Here is a 23,320-nt window from a genome sequence, read left to right on the forward strand (position 1 = left end):
GAGACAGAAATAAGCTAGACCACCCTAGGATTGAAGTTGGGAGATATAAGTGTAGTCCATCCTAAGGTAACGAAGAGGCAGAAATAAATGGTAGTCCCACCCCTAGGTTGAAGGTTGGAGATTGATAAATGCAGAGATAGGACTTGGAGAGGCAGAAACAAGCTAGATTCCATTGATAGAAAGAAGGTTGGAGATTGATAAGTGTAGTCCATATCATTTAGAATGACGGGGCAAAAATAAGTGTTTAAGATGGTAAATGTTAGTGCAAGCAAGAACCCAAAGGGAACGAATACCAAAAAAGACAAGGAAGACATGATGCTTAAAACCACCTTCTTGAAAGTGAGGCGAATAAGTGATACCAATATCGGTATAGTGAACATGATATAGTTGAAAAACAAATTGAAGGGCAATCCCCCATGGCGAAGAAGATATACAAGAGTGGAATTGTACATGCGGCAGCTTCCCCCCTCCCTTGCCTTGTCCAGAATTGGTAATGGAGTGTGCATCCCGATTTGATATTGTTACTAAGTCCATCATTTTTGATGAAGGGAAGAGAGTGTTAGCCAACATCGGCGGGCAAGTGGTTGAAAAAACATTTAATATTCCCTAGTATAAAAGCATGACAGTGGTAATGATGGATCAGGCGGCCAAGTTATTTCTGGATAATCAAGAAGCTTATTTTATTCATCTAAAGCAGAATTGGTTACACGGAGGAAATAAGGGAGTTACCAGGTCATCAAAGCTCACCAGGTCAAATTTCAAATCAGAGTACGACGATCTAATTGTGCTTCTCAACCGAATCATGGGCGTGGGTCAAGGTATGCAATTCGACAACTGGAGGTACTACTTTATTGATGAAATTGAAAATGGAAAGAGAAAATTTGATTGGGCTAGAATTATAAGTGAAAATTTAGAGTTGCAACTTAGGACAGTGCAAAATCAAAAGCAATTCTATATGAGATCCTATCTTTTCTATCTGATTGCGAGACTATATGAAAATCTTTGACTTAAGGCTGTAGGAGTGATTGGCAATGGGCCGAGGCAATGTTTGCTGCATGAGTGCTATCCACAGCTTCATTTCCACAACACCAAAGATTATAAGATGTTTTATGACGCCTTTTCCATGAAGACAGTAAGGATATGACAAGGGACACCTGCTAGGAGGCTCTCAACGGAAGCACAAGTAAAAGTCAAGAAGTATGGGAGTTGGTTCATCCAATTTTCACAATTTACATATATTAGAGTAGTAGGAAGTACAGTTTGTTCCAAGAGACTTCCAAGGTACCCACCCGACAAGGTAGTTTTGATGGAGTTGGCTAGGCAACTTGAGCATTATGACAAGATGATGAAACTTAAAGGTAAGATTGTAATGTCCCCTTTTTAGCATTCATAGCATGATGTTGTCGTTAACCTATTTCCCTACGGTCCCGTAGGCTAACCAGGACATTAAAGGGGCTTAGAGGCCATTTGGCCTAGATAGTTTCAGTTGCAGGTCTTTTTGAGAGGTTTTGAGGCAACTTTGGGCATACTTACTATTTATAGTAAGTCATCTTGGATATGGTCGGACATCCAGTGGCAGCGGTATGTCGATGGTAATTGTTTAAAATCGGTAAGAAGACTTGTTTATCATTGATAAGATTTGTTATGCATTGATAAAGCTATTTTATAAAGTTAAATTTAAATATTTAACTTTATTAATGCATAGACTATAGTTTGTGGAAAATATTTAAATTAAAAGAGTCCCCTTTATTTTATAACACATTGGAGACATAAGTTACATAAAGGGAGTGATGTTTTATCCCACATTGAGAAAACAAAGGATTGAGCTCTTGTGAGAACACTATAAAAGAAAGGGAAGAGCTTCTTTATAGTATGGTTGGAAATATCAAAGAAATTGGAGAATTTTCTGGAGATTATGTTTCAATAGTTTGAAGGACGAAATCCCTTCAAGTTGGAAATCTTGACGCCATTGAAAGATATGGTCTTGAGATTCAACATAGTAGCAATTCGAAAAAGCAGATATGAAAAAACAGTCCGAAAAAGCGGACCCGACAAAGCAGGCTAAAAAAAGTAGTCCGAAAAGTGGAACCGACAAAGCAGGTTGAAAAAAGTAGTCCGAAAAGCAAAACCAAAAAAGTAGGCCGAAAAAGCAGAATCGAAAAAGTAGGCCGAAAAAGCAGAACCGAAAACGCAGGCCGAAAAAGCAGTCCGAAAAAGCAAGGCCGAAAAAGTAGAATTGAAAAAGCAGGTGGAAAAGTAGATCTGAAAAAGCAAAGCAGAAGGGGCAACATTGAAGAAAATTATTACAGTCATCTACAACCAGGTTCCTTTGTTAGTATTGTTTTTTTAGGGTGTGATAAGTTTCAGCTGTAGGTGTGCATTATACCAGCATTATCATTTTTTGTAATCCATGTAAATGCCAAAAAAGTCTTGGCCATATTTCATGAGCATTGGAAATTTCATTGCAATTAAGGAGATAATAGTTGCTGGTGTCATTTGAGCAATTCAATATTATTATTTATCAGCTAGTTAGTTTGCATACCAACTGTTTTTAAAAATGCCAGTTGGCTGTAGGTGTTCATTTTTCATGCTTAGATCATTTATATGCACTGAATATTGTCAAAATTAGTAGCACACTCATGTTAGGTCATTGTGTAGTTCATTGTAGTCTTCTAGCACAAGATTCTCATTGATGCAAATTGAAGAAAAAGTTATTTGAAGCTCGCTGAAATACTATATCAGTCATACGTCCCTTGCATGTGAATTGTTTGATGAAATTCCTTGAGCTTTCATCAGCATTTTTTTGAGAGCAGATTTGAGGAGGGTCATTACAATGGTATCAGAGCTTGCTTACAAAGTGTTTGACGAAATGTCCCCTTTTTAGCATTCATAGCATGATGTTGTCGTTAGCCTATTTCCCCACGGTCCCGTAGGCTAACCAGGACATTAAAGAGGCTTAGAGGCCATTTGGCCTAGATAGTTTCAGTTGCAGGTCTTTTTGAGGGGTTTTGAGGCAACTTTGGGCATACTTACTATTTATAGTAAGTCATTTTGGATATGGTCGGACATCCAGTGGCAGCGGTATGTCGATGGTAATTGTTTAAAATCGGCAAGAAGACTTGTTTATCATTGATAAGATTTGTTATGCATTGATAAAGCTATTTTATAAAGTTAAATTTAAATATTTAACTTTATTAATGCATAGACTATAGTTTGTGGGAAATATTTAAATTAAAAGTCCCTTTTATTTTATAACACATTGGAGACATAAGTTACATAAAGGGAGTGATGTTTTATCCCACATTGAGAAAACAAAGGATTGAGCTCTTGTGAGAACACTATAAAAGAAAGGGAAGAGCTTCTTTTTAGTAGGCTTGGAAATATCAAAGAAATTGGGAAATTTTCTGGAGATTATGTTTCAATAGTTTGAAGGACGAAATCCCTTCAAGATGAAAATCTTGACGCCATTGAAAGATATGGTCTTGAGATTCAACAGGGTAGCAGTCTAAAAAAGTAGATACGAAAAAGTAGTCCGAAAAAGCGGAACCGAAAAAGCAGGCTGAAAAAGCAGTCCGAAAAAGCAGTTCAAAAAAGAAAATCGAAAATGCAAAGCAGAAGGGCAGCATTGAAGAAAATTATTACAGCCATCTACAAACAGGTTCCTTTATTAGTATTGTTTTTTAGGGTGTTATAAGTTTCAGCTGTAGGTGTGCATTATACCAGCATTATCATTTTTTGTAATCCATGTAAATGCCAAAAAAGTCTTGGCCATATTTCATGAGCATTGGAAATTTCATTGCAATTAAGGAGATAATAGTTGTTGGTGTCATTTGAGCAATTCAATATTATTATTTATTAGCTAGTTAGTTTGCATACCAATTGTTTGTAAAAATGCCAGTTGGCTGTAGGTGTTAATTTTTCATGCTTAGATCATATATATGCACTGAATATTGTCAAAATTAGTAGCACACTCATGTTAGGTCATTGTGTAGTCCATTGTAGTCTTCTAGCACAAGATTCTCATTGATGCAAATTGAAGAAAAAGTCATTTGAAGCTCGCTGAAATACTATATCAGTCATACGTCCCTTGCATGTGAATTGTTTGATGAAATTCCTTGAGTTTTCATCAGTATTTTTTTGAGAGCAGATTTGAGGAGGGTCATTACAGTGGTATCAGAGCTTGCTTGCAAAGTGTTTGACGAAATGTCAAACAACTGAAGTATAAAGATTTTTGGTGTTTGAAGAAGTTATAACCTATTGGGGTTATTACAAAGACAGGGATTACCTTCTTATTTGGAATAGGCAATGATACTTGCCCCAATCCTGTCGCCTTTGCAATTGCAGAGAAAGAGTTAGAATGGTATCATCTAGGATGGTATAGAGTGAGACAAGGATTCGATCCTAATGGTCTTATCAAGGTGTCTCGCAAAAATATATTCAACCATATTCCAACTATAGAAGATTTTTGGGGCTAATGCACAGGATGACTTTCATGTGAGAAAGATAGCTTTCTCAAGATTGTTAGTGGGCATGATAAGGGCAATCAGATGGAGAGGCCTTGATATTCTCGATCAACTGGAAGATGATGAAAATGTTCTAAGATGAGATTATGATACAGTGGATGGAACGAAGTTGAGTCCAGTGGATTGGGACGATCATCAGGATCCTTCCTTAGAGGCAGTTACAAGGACAGTTGATCTACACACTGAGTCGTGGTACAATGGGAAGTTAAGGAAATTACAAAATCAGAAGGTACGCCTTATGAGAAGATGGAAGTAGAGGAAGGTCCAACAAAGCCATTCAGACAGAAAGGTAAAAGCAGTAGCCAGGAACAAAGAACGGTTAAGAGTAAGAAGAGAAGTTTGGAGGTTGAGAAAAGTAAAGAACATCAGGAACCTCCAACAAAGAGATAGAATTTGGATCAAGATTGGATGAGTTGGGGAAGGTTGCCATCAAGAAGAAGCATTTGGGCACTCTTGCCTCTCTCAATGTCTTTATCGGATATGCGAAAGAATATGAGAAGGATCATGAGAAGACACTGCAAGCAGCGAGCAAAATGATGAATTCAGCTAAGCTCAAGATGAAGCACACACTTTGCCCTCCCATGAAGGAAGTCAACAACAGGCTAGCAAAGTTCATTGCTTTGGCTAAAAAGATGAAAGAAAAGGGTAGAATTATATTAGAAGATCATTTGATGTAAGCCCAAGTGACAATTTCTCCTTCTTCTTGGGTAGAATAGTTGTCTGATTCTGATTGGCTACCATTTTGATGCCTTCTCATTGGTTGCCACTTCTCCTTTTTTCATTGGTCCATTGATGAGGTGGCGCCTTCTCATTGGCCGATGGGGTGGCAACCCTAATTAGGATTTTTGGGATTCAGTTTGGATTGTTGATTTTGCCTCTTAATCTCTACCAATGGTTGTAATTTAGGCCTCTATATAAGGCCATTTTCTCTCATTTGTAAAGGGTTGAAGAAAATTGTCGCTAAGATAATACCAAAATTGCTTCTCTTTATCATTGTTGTGACTTGCATGGTGATTAAGAACATTTGGTGTTATTGCATGGTTTCTACTTCCAATAGTTAAAGTTAGATTTCATTGAAGTTGTTAAAGTAGATTTCATTTCAAGAAAGTTGTTAAGTAAGAGTAAGAGTAGATGGATAGTTGCATGGTGATATTAGTGGATGTTTGATAGGGATCTATAACTAGGCCACTAGCATCCTAGCAGCTTTTTAGGAAGCCTTGCGTGATAATCTAGTCTTTTTCCTTTGAATTATTGCATCTATGGAGGTAGAGTCATTGGTAAGCTTTCATCAGATTCGATCCCCGTCCATTTGCTAATCTTTCCATTCATAGGAGTAGGAGTAGAGCGGCAAGTAGTTTAGTAGTTGGAGTTCAATCCAGAAGGAAGTTAGGAGAAGCATCATTGGCAGACACACCCCCCATCACCATCACCATCACCATCACCATCAACATCCTTTGGCATTCGTATACTTTACCAAACCCAGACATCATCACCATCATAACGAGAGTTCGACAATCCATGAATGAACAACATAAGGCCGCTTACATGATTAACCAGCAAATCACATTGATATAACTGAGTTAGTATCCACAGGTGTAAGAAACATTGGAGTTTTTCTCATGTCTTCATGAGTATTTACTTTTCAAGAGAGGGATTGAGTGTTTGATATTCAATATCAAGTATTCAATTGCTATTTGTTATGTAGTGGTACAAAACTGACATTAACACAATCTAACTATGCAATGCCTTGGGAGAATGAGCTAGGAGGATCACATCATTGACAAAAGAAGCACTACAATGAAGTTGTAAGGTAAGGTACACTAATGCTAAACATGAGTTTTTTAATAGAGGTCATCCTTAATTAACTCTATTTCTACTTTTAAATTTTTATTATTTAATGGTTGATTATAGTCACGTCGAGCCCCTTGGTGGCAATAATAAAGCACTCTAAGATATCAGTACTACTTAGCCCTTGAAACATTTTATCCATGTATAGAAGATCTTTGTAGCTTGATTTTCTTTAAATAACTCCCATTCTTAGTCAGGTCACAGACAGGCATTTAGTTGCTCCTAGTTAGGCCAAAAACTCACACAAAGGATGGTATAATGAAAAAGTTAAGCATATGTAAAGTTTTGATCACCATTACTATTAACAAAAAAAGAGGACGATAGCCTGAAGAGTTATGGATAACACCGATTTGAAGATATTTTTATACAAAGTTTTCATAAGGAACTATCATTTAAACCTTAGATCAGAGGCAGTCATGAAAAATCATGATTCCACACCATCTGATCTATGAATACCGCTTGATCTTCGAGTCTAGTTTGTGGTTCGCAGGGATTTTATTTTTAATGAGGAATTTTCATGGCTGCCTCTGACCTAAGGTTTAAATGATAGTTCCTTATGAATACTTTGTATAAAAATATCTTCAAATCGGTGCTATCCACAACTCTTCAAGCTATTGTCCTCTTTTTTTGTTCATAGTAATGGTGATCAGAACATTACATATGCTAAACTTCTTCATTATACCATCCTTTGTATGAGTTTTTGGCCTAACGAGGAGCAACTAAATGCTTCTTTGTGACCCAACTAAGAATAGGCTTTATTTAGAGAAATTCAAGCTATAAAGATCAATACATGGATACAATCCATATACAATGTTTCATGGGCTAAGTATAAAGATCTTCTATACATGGATACAATCCATATACAATGTTTCATGGGCAGCCTGAAGAGTCATGGATAGCACCGATTTGAAGGTATTTTTATACAAAGTGTTCATAAGGAATTATCTTTTAAACCTTAGATCAGAGACAGTCATGAAAAAACGTGATTCTACACCATCTGATCTATGAATACCACTTGATTTTTAATCTAGTTTGTGGTTCACAGGGATTTTAATGACAGATTCTGTCACATGACAACATCCTTGAAGGTAGCCATTACAATTCTAGCAAGAAACAGAGAAATTATTGATGCATATTCTAACCTATGAATGCTCTCATTTGGTTGACAAATAGTACAATCAACCTCGATGGGTGTGGATCACTAATCACCATCTGGTTGTGGATTAATGCCCATATCTTTACCTCTTATGGAAGATCTTTATAGCTTGAATTTCTCTAAATAAAGCCCATTCTTAGTTGGGTCACAAAGAGGCATTTAGTTGCTCATAGTTAGGCCAAAAACTCATAGAAAGGATGATATAATGAAAAAGTTTAGCATATGTAAAGTTTTTATCACCATTACTATGAACAAAAAAAGAGGACGATAGCCTGAAGAGTTATGGATAGCACCGATTTGAAGGTATTTTTATACAAAGTGTTCATAAGGAATTATCTTTTGAACCTTAGATTAGAGACAGTCATGAAAAAACGTGATTCTACACCATCTGATCTATGAATGCCACTTGATTTTTAGTCTAGTTTGTGGTTCACAGGGATTTTAATGACAGATTCTGTCACATGACAACATCCTTGAAGGTAGCCATTACAATTCTAGCAAGAAACAGAGAAATTATTGATGCATATTCTAACCTATGAATGCTCTCATTTGGTTGACAAATAGTACAATCAACCTCGATGGGTGTGGATCACTAATCACCATCTGGTTGTGGATTAATGCCCATATGTAGTCTCTCTGCAGCAACAATTTGAGTAGGAGATTTTTGGAGCTCCTATATAAGAGAATTAGCGTTGTGGACCAAATGCTATGAACTTTCCAAATGCTTTTTGCCTTGTCTTGATTTTTTTTTTGGTTTTTCATGCTATTGAAGATGTGGTCGTCTGTTCTGAAGTCCGTCTTACATGGATCTGGCCTCCTTGGAAAATGATTTTGAATGTGGGAAATTATCCTAGATTTCATTATTATGGGAAAAATTTACAATTCGTAAGAGTCATTTTTATTCTAATTTTCTATTAACTGAATATGAATTTTCTATTTAGTTTCTCTTCTGAATTCTGCTAGCCATGATATTGGAGCTATCTATGCTGCATCATATAAGAAGTTGGCCTTAATGTTTTATCATTGCCAAGGATATTTTGTTTTGAATAATTTATTCACAATGAAGATTTCTGTTAACACCTGCAGTTATGTGCTACTGAATACTGGAAAACTCTAATTAATTGTTTTCCTTATCCAAGACATGCTTTTCCAATTTGTTATAACTTAGAAAAGGATGGAATTTTGTTCAATTTTCAAATTATGCTTGTATATATGTGATTCAAGTTTTCTATGATCTGCTGTTCATATTTTCAAAGACATTTTTCTGCTTGAGAAGAGGGTCTTGCTGCAGACAATTGAAAATAGATAATTTAGATATCCAGAAAAGTCCTGATTTTTTGTCCATGCTTGCTAGTACCCCAGTGATGGATTGTCTGAACTTGCATGGATGCCTGTTAAAAATACCTGAATAAAGAACACTGGCTCTTATAAGCTCTTCTTTTCTTTCTCAAGCAATATGCTTCTGAAAAAATTATGCCAACTGATTTTGTGTGGCCTTTGTAGTCTTGTAGTTGCATCTGGAGTTCTCAGAGGCAAGGCATTTTTTCCATATTTTTTTCTTCAATTAAACGTAATTATCATCAGAGGATTGGAGGATCTGAAGATATGGGAACAAAAGTTGTTCAGTCCCTTAAGCACATTCATGATCCAGAATCAATATCATACATTTCACAGACGGATGCTGCGGCAATTGATGAACTTCTTATGGGTCCACTTGGATTTAGTGTAGACCAGCTAATGGTATGTTACTATTATTATTGACATTGATTCTGATCAATCTGATTTGGATACTAGACCATCTGTACCATGAACATTAGAATATAAATTTTAAAGTATTTTGTCTAGTGTTAGGGTCAACAAGCAGATATTTCTCAGATGCAAGATTTATGCCAATGGGAAATTTAAGTTAACTCTCATGATCATTTGATTGGATGCAGGAGCTTGCTGGCCTCAGCGTTGCAACATCCATAGCAGAGGTAGGATTTTTATTAGGGAAAAGAGAATTGTCTAAAATGATTAATCGTATTTTACTATTCCATACTGGTATGCTACCTCTTTGCTTGTAGGCTTTTTGAGTGGCTTTTTAATTCAATGGTTACCAGTCATATGATACAAACAGATCTCATAAAAATATCACCACTCATAAATTGACAAAATGATAAATTAAATTGATGAACTGACACATAAACATCTGTTTCTCTTGCTAACCAGCTGCAATATCTCAGAAACATTAATAACTTGATTCTTGGAGGTTGGAGGTGTGTCAACCTCATCCTTGATATGTATACAGATTGGGCAAAGAGCCTACTGAATCATCGCCAGGAGTCGGACAATTTTGATGCTGCTGTGTTTAATATTCTAATCTCAACAGTACTAGTGGTTAAGGTTTTTTATAATGTACACTTATCCTAGTGGTTAGTAGTTGGTCATTATTTTTTAAATTATTTTCTTCATTTGAGACTTCTGGAGTCTCGACATTGGTAAAGCTGCTCTGCAGTTAATGTTTTCTTCATTGGAGACTTCTGGAGTCTCGACATTGGTAAAGCTGCTCTGCAGTTAATGTTTTCTTTATAGAAGATATGAGACAAGATACTAAGATATTAAATATTTAGTATTAATACCAAAAAATTGGTAAATTTATAATTTTATAAATATGATATATATTTTTATACAAATTATATTGTAATTGACATTTTAACAATTGTCACCATGTACTTATTTTTTATGCTGTTAGGGTATGTTTTCTGTGGCATGATAAGTGATATGGAATTAAACAATGAAAACCTATCATCTTTAATTAATGGGTTAAAGTGTTCCCAAACTTGGGCGAATTGGCAAGCATAGTCAACTCTACTGAGTTTTGACAACTCGGCTGCTTGGCTCGGCAGGTTTTGACCTATGACTTGCCTAACTTGGTGAGTGGGAAAAACTTGCCCAACTTATTGAGTTTGAGAATGCATAACTTGGCCAGGTCCGAGCATACACTTGCAAGTTCACTTTGTAATTCAACCCTTGCCTGAGGGGGTGAGAGGGTTTATACAATTATAACATTTAAGTCTTATACTTTAAGTTGTATAAATACTGTTTCAGCTGCATAGGAGTTAAGATGCAAAATCTAGATTTTGAGGTTTTCCAATAAATTCCAGACTCTGCCAAATTCTAAGATTCAACATGCCTTCAACACTCTAACCCCCCATAACCTATCATGGCTTTCTAAGGCCAAACTGAAGTTGAACAAAGATTATCTAAAGGTTTTAAGTTTTTAACTCATTTCGTCCAAAATCCCTTTGGTTTCAATTCCATATTTGTAACAAACTCAGCTACAATTTACATTTTACATATATGTTGGACACGGATTATCTAAAGGTTTTAAGTTTTTAACTCATTTCATCCAAAATCCCTTTGGTTTCAATTCCATATTTGTGACAGACTTAGGTAAAATTTACATTTTACGTATATGTTGGATTTAGCATTTATGTTCCTTGTTTATGTATGTTGTTACCAAGGGTTGTAAAACCCTAAGTATCTCCTCTTCACTCAATAATGCGAGAGATTAGCAACTTCTAAAGTTTACAAATTATCTTGCATTTATATTATTTAAAGAATTAAATACTATTCAATTTAAATGCAAAATAATTAAATATTAAACCATTTGTAGGTCACACTAATTTCTCATATAATTAATTCTATCAAGAATTAATTATCATTATTGTAATATAAAAACAAGTAAGTTGGTTAATTAATGGGGATAAGATAAAGTGGAAAAATAATTTGAAATAATTAATTCTTTAAAAGAATTAATTATTATTGTAACATGAGGCATTTGTGGAAAATTTGTATGGGGAGAAACTATTGAGAAATAAGTTTTACTGAAAGGGAGTTATGGTAGTTGGGAAACTACTCGGGTAGAATTTCTTTAAAAGGGGAAATTCTATTGTAAAGGGGTTCTCTAGTTTTCACATGCCTATGCATTTTTGATGGAAAGGGAAGACATTTTTATTTTTCAAATTTGTAACAGAGAAGTGAAGGAAGGAGATTGTATTTACCTTGCAACTTGTTTATGGTGAGGGCAAAATGATCATATGGTTATTTTGCTTATATATTTGGAATGAAGAGAAATATTTTTGAGATCTATTGGTTTGAATTTATATTTCTTTGATTGGAAGTGATCTTGTGGTTATTCTAATCATATTTGAAATATTATCTTGCTCTTATGTATTAAGGGTTTTGTGTCTTAAAATCTTGTGGTTTTACGCACCAAATATGCAAGGTATATTATATCTCCATTTTATTTCTCTATAAATGGGAGATTGTTTAAATGGTCTGTGTCCATATATTTAATTTCCTTCCTAAATCATTTCAAATAGTCATCACATTCATTCTATGTCTATGGGTGAATGTTAGCATGCCTTGCTTGCCTTCTGGTTGGAGGCATGATCAATATTTTAATTCATTGAAAATATAGAGAAGGGAGCCTTACCTTCCTTTCAAAATTTAGAGAGCGCTTGACATAATAAATGCAAGTGACTCAATTATTGGTTTTAGGGTTTGTCTTTTAAATTGGGCATTCAAGAGTTATTTGTGAAGGATTTCATAAGAAGACAAATCTGTTTACTAACATATGTGATGACAAATTAGCTTCTATTTGATTATTTTATAGTATCTCTAAGTTATATTTAATAAAGGGTGCATGAAACAAGTTTGAAATTGTTAAAAATCTATAATTTTAAGGATTTTTTCATTTTCCCTAGTTGTAGCTGAGTTGTTGGCAAGTCCGAGCTAAGTCAAAAATCGAGTCAGCCTTGCTGAGTCTGAGTTTGGGAACCATGGGTTAAACTCTATATATTTTTTGCTCTCAATATTCTATCCTATGCAAATGCACTCTTTAAGAAAAGTAGTTTTTGATTGTTTTTCTTCAATTTTTTACATTTTTTTAAAGTCTAATTTTTTCCCAATTTTTTACCGATTTCTTAAAGAAAAGTATACTCTTCGGTTTGCCGATTTATTTCCCTAGGTAATGAATGCTGCTATGTTCATGAGACACCAATTACTGGTCATTCAAGATTCTACAAGACTTAAAAGCTGGGAAGAGAACTTTTTTGTGGAAAAGGCTTAAGAGTGATGTGTTACAACATATTAGAGAGTATGTGTAGAATGGTTATCAATGCACAATGTATAGAACAATATAACATAGATTCAATAGTACCCATAGAACATTCATTACTCGTACTAGAATACCATAGTGGTGAGGAAATGTTCTTTCTTTATTGATTACCAAAAACATGAGTACATCAACCATATTCCAAAGTTCTTATATAATGGTTTGTTGGTTGGGAAAACCAACGGATGCATCCCTTTGCTTCCTAACTACCCATCCCAAGAAAGCCAAACTAAAGCTTACTTACAATATCACTTAATAACGTACTACATTTATCCCCCCCCCAAAAAAAAAGTCTTCCAGATGACTATTCAACAAAACGAAAAGGAAATCAGACTTCAAGAAGTGAGTTGTGAAGGGATCCTTGGGCTCGGGGCTCCACGGAGGTGTAGAAGTTCCCGTTCAAAAACCTTTTGTCTGGCACAAACTCCTTGTAGAACACGCAATGTATCCATATTTTTCGCTTATGCTGTTGTGAATTTCTCTTCTAGGGCAGCCCTCTCTATCTTCCATTTCTTGTCCAGGATAGCTTGCTTGGCCTTCCATTTCTCTTCTAAAGCAGCTTTTTCTACATCCCATTCCCTTGCCAATCGTCTTGCCAAGTCCTTTTCTTGCTGAAGTTCCAAATATATATCCTTCTAAATGTAACTTCCATTTTTGCAAGTGCCTGTATGAGAGGTGGCTGCTTCGTAGCTGGAGGTATGGTGTATTAGGTTGCCCACTGCGCGGCTATGTCCTTGTACTTGTACCCACCTTGCTGAAGCAACTTCCAATCTGTATGACAGTCCTTCTTCATGAATGATACCAAGGATTTGACCGCTCTAACTATGGCCCCTAGATTCAAATTCTTAGCCTACTTTATAATTTCCTTGGTGGTATGTTCTATGTCTTGTAATTCTTTAAGAAATCTTTCCACTTTGTTTTCTAAGAAGAATATTTCCAAAGGTCCCAAGCTCTCGCTTTGCATCTCTGTTTTGTCATCGCCTTCTACCTCCAAGGGAGTTGGTGAGGGTGGAGGTGCCATTCCCTCTTCTTCAAGCAATTTATCTACCTCATCTAATATTGTGTACTCAACTGGTATGTCTTCATTAACCATTTTGGTTTCTTCCACCTGTCTTATTCTGGGCGTCCATATCTCTTGTGGGTTGTACCACCAAACCAATAGGATGTGCACCTTCTATTCCTTGTGCTGTCTGCAATCTAATCTTGTGCCCACACTTTTTTTGACACCTGAGATCTATTACCTTGGTACAAGTTTGCTCATCTGAAGGAACTAGTTTTGCCACTCTAGGTAATGAAGGTTTTGTTGTCATCTAGTGAGGAATCTCCTGCTTGCCTTTCCCTTCCTTGCTACCTTGATCACTGTGGATATTATGCGTATGGATGGCTTCTGTATGGATAGCATTTGTACAAACATCCTCTCTTGATGTACGGGCAGCCTCCGTATGGATGACCTCTCATGGTCTACGACCCTCTTCTATACGGATGATGTCTTCAGATGTATAGACGTTGTCCCTGGCATCCCCTTCGTGACTTTGGGGGATCTAGGCACTTTTTGGAACCTCTCTTGGCAGTGGCCCTTCCCAAGTTGGTAGAAAAGTGACCTCTCTCGGTGTGCCCTTGAGATGACTTAGATGAATGTGCTCATCCTGCGAGTCTGAAGATGTGTTTGCACTAGTCTCCTCCTTTGAACTGTCCTCTTCCACCTCTTCACTTGAGGTCTCCATTACTTGTTTTGTTTTGTTCTTCCTTGGCTCTCCTCCGCCTATTCCCATTCCAAAGGTGTCCATGTGAATCCAATAGGTCATAGCTGGCTTGTACAGCTCCATCCTGTTTGCCGGAACCTATATCCCTCTATGTTTAGCGACCACCTGTGTTCGCACTGCTTCTAAGAACAAGGCGATGGCATGATGTGGCATATAGAATACCTTATGCTTTAGCTCCATGAATTCTTGTAATCTCTGTGAAAGAAGTTGAGCCCAGTTATACATTGTTCCTTTATTCAACCCATCTACTACTGGTAGCATCCATAAGGTAATATTTGACGTATGACTCCCAACAGTAAGCTTGCTCTTCACCAAGTCAACAATACAACGCCATTCTTCATTAGCCAAGAAGATTTTCTTCAAACCCTGACTATTCTTGTTGCTCATAATATTCTCCTAGCCCTTTTTTGTGAGATCATCCCTGCATATTAACTTCAGTCAATTCTGTTTTTCCTCCATTGTCATTAAGGTTTTGATGAGCTCCTGGCCTTTGTTAGGAATCCCAAAAACTTAATTGATGTTTTTAGCAAAATAGGAAATGGTGAGTGTTTGCTAGGCATATTGGATAATTGGTTTATGATTCTCCTTATCATAACCAGCCACCATGATTTGTAGTGTAGATTCAAACTCTTTCAAATAAAAAATAGGCATGAAAATGACCTTGTCTACCTCGGCTTTGTGCAGGGCTTTTTTTAGCAGGTGATATTCCACAAATTTTTTTTACCAGGTATGACATTCACTTCCCACTACACTTTCAAAAGTGATGTTGTCAGCAGTAATCATATCTACAGCCTTGCATTTTCTCTTTTTAGTCAACATTTTCTTCACCTCCTTCCTCATCTACAAGACTAGTCTGTTCTTTGAATCAATGATTTTGATTTTTGCCTTACTTGGATTGCCCTTGCTTATGTTTACCATCTTATGATGGGGTACCACTCTCCAGGCGACTTTATTACTCAGTTTGCTCCAACCGTTTTGCCTTCCACGTGCTTCCCTGCTACTTGGCCTCGTAACTATTTTGTTGCTAGGATGTCATGCTCTAACTAGCTATCATCTTCCTCTTGATTGGGTACGTACGATTGTTCCATCTTGTTTGTGCTTGCAATGTAAGATTGCCTTACAATGTACTTGTGCTCCTCGTACACACATTTTCTGCCGTTCCTTCCTCCGTTTGCCTCATTCTAGTATTTGTACATGGTCTCCTCTATCACCCTGTATGCTTCTTCCAATTTGTACGCAACTGTGTATGCCTCCTTGTACATGACCTCCTGTAATTACCATGGGTCTTCCTCCGACCCGCAGCCTTGCCTGCATACGCCATTTCTACTTTTGCCTTCACTACTAGGTACACTTCTCTTCGTATGCACTACCCAACTCTTATGTACCCCCCTCCAAGACTTCCTCGCATTCATCCAACCCATCCTTGTTTCTTACCAGTTTTGCATCCGTGGCTCATCCATGCCCACACTCTAATAGAAAATCCTCCTTTATAAAAGTTGCTCCCCCAATTTATATGTATGGCAGCCTCGACCCCAATATTAGGTTTAATATTTTTATTGGGTTTTATTATTCTTTTTTCAATTCTTTCTTCCTTTTTGTTTTCTTTTCTGCCCTCCTTTCCTCCTTTATGCCTATTGAGTAAATAAAGCAATCTCCCTTCCTTAATTTATAAGGTTTCAACTTAGACCCATTAACTAGGTCCTTTAGGGGATTAATATCCAAAGTAGACAATTTTATGGCTCCATTTTCCCTTACTTCCAATATCATTGATGGCCGTAGCCATTGAACTTTAAACTTGCTTGGGTTTATCTCGTTCTTGCCATTGAATTTGAGTACTAGCTGGCCCAGTTTGAAATTCATCTTATTTAAATGCTTATTGTGCCAAAACTTCCACCTTCTTTGTGCCACTTCAGTCGCCCATCGGACTAGTGTCCTCCTTTCATCCAGTTTTATTAGAGTATTGAATCTTTCCCTTAGACTCTCGTCATCTCCTATCTTGTGTTCAACTACTATTCTTAGGCTAGGAACTGTATGTGTAACAACCACTTTTTCCAAGTCTTAATTAACAATTAACATATTCAAAGAAATACAGTTATTACTTCATTTTCATAGGAAGATAGTTATATCAGTTATGTTCATTTGAATGAGATTAACAGTTACAATTACTTAAACGGAAAACTCATAACTAACATCTGAAATCACCATCAATATATTTAAAATTTACATACCATGGTATTTGAAACCAAAATCAATCTAGGGATGCTTCTGCAAACACCTAGGTTAGTCCATAAATACCACCTAGGATCAAATGACGATTACCATCCAAGACCACTATATCAAAATCAAATGACGATTACCATAAAATACCACTTATATCAATTAGGGCATCACATACCGCTGTATCAATTACCATTGGATCATTTAGGGCATCAATTACCACTGTATCATTTGGGGCATCAGATACCACAGTATCAATTAGGGCATCGATTATAAGTGAATTGTTTAGGGCATCAAATACCACTGTATCACTTGGGGTGTCAAATACCACTGTATCAATCATTTTCTTCCTATTGCTAATTGTGTCAATAATATAAGATTAGAAGATACGCTCATAATCATTATTCATATAAATGAAAGATTGAAATAACAATCCTATAGATATATTCCATATTCAGTTGGAAGGTCAACCAATCTAATGATTACCAATTACATTGATGAGTAAAGTTGCTTACATCAAAGGAGATAATTGAATACATCGATATAAATTAATCCATCATAAATTCTACTTGTATAAATATCATAAAAATAAAAATACTTGTTACCGATAAATGTTTGAATGCTCAACTTATCTTTATTAGGTGCACGTCCTGATATCTTGTGGAGAGGGAAACCTTGTCAGGGGCTTAACCACCCAACCTCGGACCATAACTTATCCCCACACAATCTCTGACGAGAAAGACCCTGCCTACCTGGAATAGACATGGAACATCTTGTCATCCAACGAGCATTTTGGTATCTAATCACACCACTTGATTTGACAGCAGGAGAATACAATAAACATGATCATGCATGAGCTATTAAATGATATTATTCCAGATTTAATGTTTCATATCTGACTTTTATTTCTATGTCATTGCAGATTCCATCTCACCTCTTCACCTTTTCCATGGCTATACAGCCGGTGAATCCTAATTGCTCGGATCTCAGAGCAATCGGCTCCGTCTGTTGATTCTCAACTAATTCATGAATATTATATATATTCCAGCTTATCACAATCTGTGATTTGAAAAAGATATTCTTAAAGATTTGCAGAAGATATTGTGTTAAATTCCAATGGCATAATGATTCATGGATTTATATCAAGGTTACTTGGCTTTTACTTGCCATGAACAATCCTAAATTAAAGAGGATTAATCCTATAATATCAAACAAGACATAATTATGATAAATACTGTAGCTTACTGCTATGTAATTTGATGCTATTGCACCATTGAACAAGAGGAACTGTATTTGAAATATTCGATTTTGGGTATTCCACTTAACCCGGATTAATTCGTAATTGTTGCCTTGTTGGATGCTCAGCTACTTACCTCTCCTTTGCTTGCAAAACATCTATTGCAGTCTTAGCATAAGAGTGCTCACGATTTCTGGCAGAGTAAATATGAACAAGGTAGTTGGGTGTTGTAGGAAATAAGAATAGAGTGCTGCTAAACGATTTTGTACCAGCTTTTCTTTGATTTGCTTCCAGGCAAAATCACAGTATGTAAATACGTCAATCTTCAGCATAGAAGGAACAACATGCAACAGACTGTAATAAGAACGGCACTGCTATAAACACAAAGGTTTTCGAATGGAAATTGCAGAAAATTGATTGGTTTTTGCAAGATATCGGTTGTGGAAGAAAGGCAGAATGAGCTAGGAAACACTAGAAAAATAATGGAAGTCGGAAATGTGATTTCTTCTCTCTCATCTCTCTCGACCTCATGTTATAAAAAAGAATTTAAAGGCTCTTTGGTTTCCAAGAGGCCATAACATAAGGAAATGTATTGGCTCTTGGACACCAAATAAATGTGCCAAGTGTTCAATCGGTTTTCAAACAAGAAAAAGAATAAAAAGATGGAAGAAGATTGAAGGTTATAATTCGGAAAATATTATGGTTTAGATCTATCTACGTATATATAGATATATTAATGAGGTGGCATCATTTTATTATAAAAGAAATAATATTATGGTGTCACTTTATTTATATCTATGTGTACGTACATAGGTATATATTATAATAATATAGTGAAAGATCATTTAAAATCTTTGGAGGTACGTATTATATTTTAATTAAATTATTTTATGTTTTAAATTATTTATTTAATAGCTCATGCGGTTTCATCAATTGTATCTTGATGTTCAAGTCGCTAAGTCCTCAACCATGGTGATTCATGATTCATACCCATTTGCCCAGTGATGGTGATGCTTCTGTGCCCAATTCTTTTTTGACAATGCTTCGACTCCTTCAACATGCTTCCTACAAGGAAATTCTCCGCAATTAAATCATATTACCATAACAAGTTATTTAATCATAAATAATCATAATGGCTAACCGCCTTTTCAATTCTATGAATTCATGATAAATAATCAACTCGCATGTTATCTTCACATTAAATTATAATGACTAATCATCTTACCATTTTGCAGGATTATAACAAATTCAATTGTCAATTGACTTCATGTGAACCTCAATGGCTATATGAACATTTTAAATTAGGTCAAAAATTGGGATGTAACAGTATGTTCCATTGGTATCAATGCCTCTTGCTTGTACATTAGGTGAAAGGGGGTTTGCTCTGTGGTCCCCTTGTAGGAAGTCCTGTATGCTCACAATACAGCCAGAAGTCTTTCTTCCCAATCTCCCTTTTCAACTCCACAAGTCTTATACAAAATTGTCACTAATATTTTATTTGTAGACTTTGCTTGACCATTTGCCCTAGGATAGTACGAACTGGAAAAATAATGAAAGATTTTGTACTCACTTGTCATTGTTTTGATGGCCTGATTTACAAAGTGTACCACTCTGTCACTTGTCAACTGCAGTGGTATAGAAAACCTTGTTACTATCTGCTCATAGAGAAATTTAGCCGTATTGAGAGTTGTGTTGTCTAGATGTGCTCACGCCTTTGCCCATTTTGTGAGATATTTGGTTGCTACCACTATGTATTTTCATTGGTGAGTACTATTGGTAGGTAGTGGCCCTACAAAATTCAGTCTCCATTGTTCAATTAATTCCTATGGCTATGATGGGGAAAGTGGCATGAAGTCCCTTTTTAGTAGTTTGCCTGCCCTATGACATGTATCACTGATCAGGTTCCATTCTTGAGCATCTGCATACAATGTGGGCCACCATAGTTCAACCAACAATAGCTTTCGAGCTATTGCATCGGGTCCCACATGGCATCTCCTTTGGGAAGGAAGCAGTTGACAAGTATTGCCTGATCCCTTTGTACCACTGGGGTAGTATGGCAATTTGGAATAGGTGGGCATTCGGGAAGTCCTTAACTCACTCCACTTCTAGGGCCTTCCCGCCATCTTATCCTTGACAACTTGTCTGCAATTATATGACTTTTCCCTGGCTTGATTATGATTTTAAAAGTGAATTCTTCCAAGAGGATTAGCCATCTACTTACTCTCCCTTGGCTCATCAGCTTGTTTACCAAATAGATAAGTGCTTGATGATCAACAAAAATTGTAAATGGAGTAGCTAATAAGTAATGTCTAAATTTTTGAACTGCATAAACCATACCTAAAGCTTCCCTTTCAGTAGTGCTGTAATTCTGCTCCGCTTTTGATAAAAGCCTGCTTGCAAAATACACTGGATGATCAAGTCCGTCCTTCCATTTTTGGGCCAGGGTGGTGCGTATTGCATAATTTTATGCATCCACATGGACATGGAACTCCTTGTTCCAATCAGGGTAGATGAGGATCAGAGCACCCACGAGTCTTTTCTTTAACTCTTGGAAAGGATCCTCCTGTTCTTTCTCCCAACAAAGCCTCTCCCTTTCTGGTTAATTTTTCTAAGGGTAGAGACACTTCCGCAAACCCTTTTATAAATCTTTTGTAGTACCCTACGTGCCCCAAGGACTTGACACTAGTTACATATGATGGAGCTTCCATGTCAAAAATGACTTTGATCTTGTCGGGATCTATTTTCAATCCTTCCTTGTATACTATATGGCCAAGAAGTTTGCCTTGTGGGACCACAAATTTGTAGTTCTTGGGATTCAAAGCCAACCTTGCCCTTCTACATCGATCCATGCATTCACATATGACCTTGAGGTGTTGCTCCTTCCCATTGTAGATTGACCAATCATCTAGGAAGGCCTTGAAGTTCCCTATAGACATCCCGTCAAAGATATGTAGTATGATTCTTTGGAAGGTGGTTGGTACATTGTACATTCCAAATGACATCCTGTTATAGGTATACACCCCCATCTTCTACTACAAATGTGGTTTTCAGCTTATCCTCAACAATGCTGATTTGGTTGTATCCTAAAAACCCGCCCATGAAGGAGTATATTTCATGGCCGACCACCTCTTCTAGGATGCTATCAGTCAAAGGAATTGGAAAAGGATCTTTTATGGTTACCCCATTCAAGTATCTGAAGTCAATGCATATCCGAATTTGATTTCCATCCTTCTTCAGTGATATTACTATAGGGGATACCCACTCACTGGTTTGTACTTTGCATATTATCCCGACCTCAAGCATTTTTGTGATTTCTTTTTACACCTTCGCTGTACAATTCTTAGTCATTTGGTACGGTTGTTTGCGCACTGGTCTTGCTCTTGGTATTAGTGGTATCCAATGGACACAGTTCTGGGGGCACTCCTAAGTCCTTGTACATCAAAGCAAAGACGCCCTTATATTCTAGGAAAATTTTAGAAGCTGCCGCCTTTAACACCGGATCCCAGTCATCTCTTATGAGAATCTCCTTGGGTTGGTCCTTCTCATTTAGGTTAATTGTCTACAACATAGCCTCCTTGTATTCTATTTTTTTCTCAAATATATGTGTCGTTTTATTATTGATGGTTGTCGTACCCTCTCTGTATTCTTTATAGTCTTCCAGGTACTTTTTTCTGATTCAGCTTCTTGGATTTGCAACATATTACATTCTGGCTGGAATACTTCATAGTCTCTCATTTGCCAGTGAAACAAGCTGTTAAGGGAGCTGAGCTTGTTTCATCTTCTGAGCACTCCCCAAGTCGGAGCACTCCTTCATCTAGTTTTGCTTCTTCTTCGTCCTCTCCTTCTGCCTCTGAATCTGATGCTAAGTCCTGACTTACAGATTGGTTCCTTAGATCTATTGTGTACTTTCTACCATCTACCTCTATGGACAAGGTATTCCTCTTCCAATTATGGGTGGCCTTTGCTATGACTAGCCATCCCCTCCCCAACAATGCATCATACCCTTTCTTCCCCAGGGTAACCACCACAAAGTCCAAAAAGAATTGTTGTGTACCAATTACTACCTTTTGCCCTATCAGGGTTCCTATTGGCTCAATTCCATGCTAGTTTGCACCCACCAATTGCAATGTGGGTGGCCAAAGTGTAGGTTTCCCTATTGCCTTCCAAGTCTCCTCAGGTAGGATGTTCACGCTAGAACCTCCATCGACTATAGTATTTGATAGTTTACATCCCATTATTTCCATTTCCACTTTTGTTGGTGTCCTCCCCATTCCTATACTGAACAGCGTGTTGGTTTCTTTTCTCGCTTGCACTTCCTCTTTCTTCTCCTCTTTGGAGGGTACCCCTTTGATACTTGCCCCTTGTGTTATTGCTATCCACAATTGAGGTAGTGTTTCTAATAGATCCACAATTTTCACGGGGATGGTGGTTTCTAGTACTTGTTTCATGATGTTTGGTATTGGCTGGGTGTTTGGGGGTTTAATCGTACTTGCTTCTCCTTCCTTTGTCATATTGTCTCTAATGTCCCTTGTGGCTTCCTGAAATCTTTCTTTTTCTATAGCTGCATCTAGATATTCAAGTTTCTTGGCCTGCATTCTTGTGATGGCTAATACTTCTCTTCTGAGTTCTACAATATTGAGCATGTTCACCCCTTTTTGTCTAGGGCAATCGACATCCTCATGATTACCTGGTCCGCACCATTTACACAACATTCCTCGCCCTCCATTGTTTTGGCAGTCCTGTGCAAAATGGCCACATTTGTTGCATCGCCTACATTGGATCATGAGTCTTCCTTTAGAATCGTACTAGATTGCTCTCCTGGGTGTGTTGCTATTGCTATTGTTATTGCTTCCTAGCTTATTGTTTCTATACCCTCTGTGAGGCTTCTGTATTTGTTTTTCCTGGAGGGGTAGAAGGTGGTGTGGATTGTTCCCCTTGGGTGAAGAATACTTATGCATTCCGTGCCTTTAGATTGTAGGGATTGTCCTTCATTGTGTGGCCCAACACCTGATAGATTTTGCAAAAGGCTTTGTGTGGGCATGTCCCTTTTGTATGTCCTTTTTCATAATTCGTGCATCATAGTTCCCTCCCTTCTCTTTTCTCCTCCTTACTCCCTGTTACTTCATTAGCCTCATCATGTCATTCCTTAGGATTTGGATAGCCTTAGATTCATCTTTGCTCTTCTTTGAACTTTTGCTCTCGCTTCCATGTCTCTTGGCTTTAGAAGTTTTGTTCTCACTTTCTATGCCCATTGCATGGGTGCACGTGTCGGCAAATGATGATGGTGGTACAATTTTCATTTTCCTTCATAAGGATGGGGTTAATCCTTCAATGAACCACCTCTCCTTCAATCCATTTGCAAGTTTATTATCCATCTTTCTTATCAATTCCTTGAGTCTCTTGCTATAAGCTCTG

General features: G+C 37.0%; 1 protein-coding gene across 28 annotated transcripts in view; it reads left to right on the forward strand.

Annotated features, from left to right (window-relative positions):
* Nucleotides 1–23,320, forward strand: part of LOC149575138 (pyridoxin (pyrodoxamine) 5'-phosphate oxidase) — a 134,918-nt gene that overhangs the window by 39,261 nt on the left and 72,337 nt on the right. For all 28 annotated transcript variants that reach the window (XR_016360133.1, XR_016360130.1, XR_016360134.1 and 25 more), the window contains 2 exons: nucleotides 9,031–9,267; nucleotides 9,465–9,503. Coding sequence is in view for 17 of the 28 variants with exons in the window: in XM_089814982.1 (XP_089671108.1) it covers nucleotides 9,031–9,267; nucleotides 9,465–9,503 (276 nt within the window). In the remaining 11 variants the exon portion in view is untranslated. The remainder of the gene's footprint in view (nucleotides 1–9,030; nucleotides 9,268–9,464; nucleotides 9,504–23,320) is intronic.

This window comes from Cupressus sempervirens, chromosome 2, assembly GCF_028749045.1.
Source record: "Cupressus sempervirens isolate cs-2001-9-10 chromosome 2, ASM2874904v1, whole genome shotgun sequence".
Taxonomy (NCBI): Eukaryota; Viridiplantae; Streptophyta; class Pinopsida; order Cupressales; family Cupressaceae; genus Cupressus; species Cupressus sempervirens.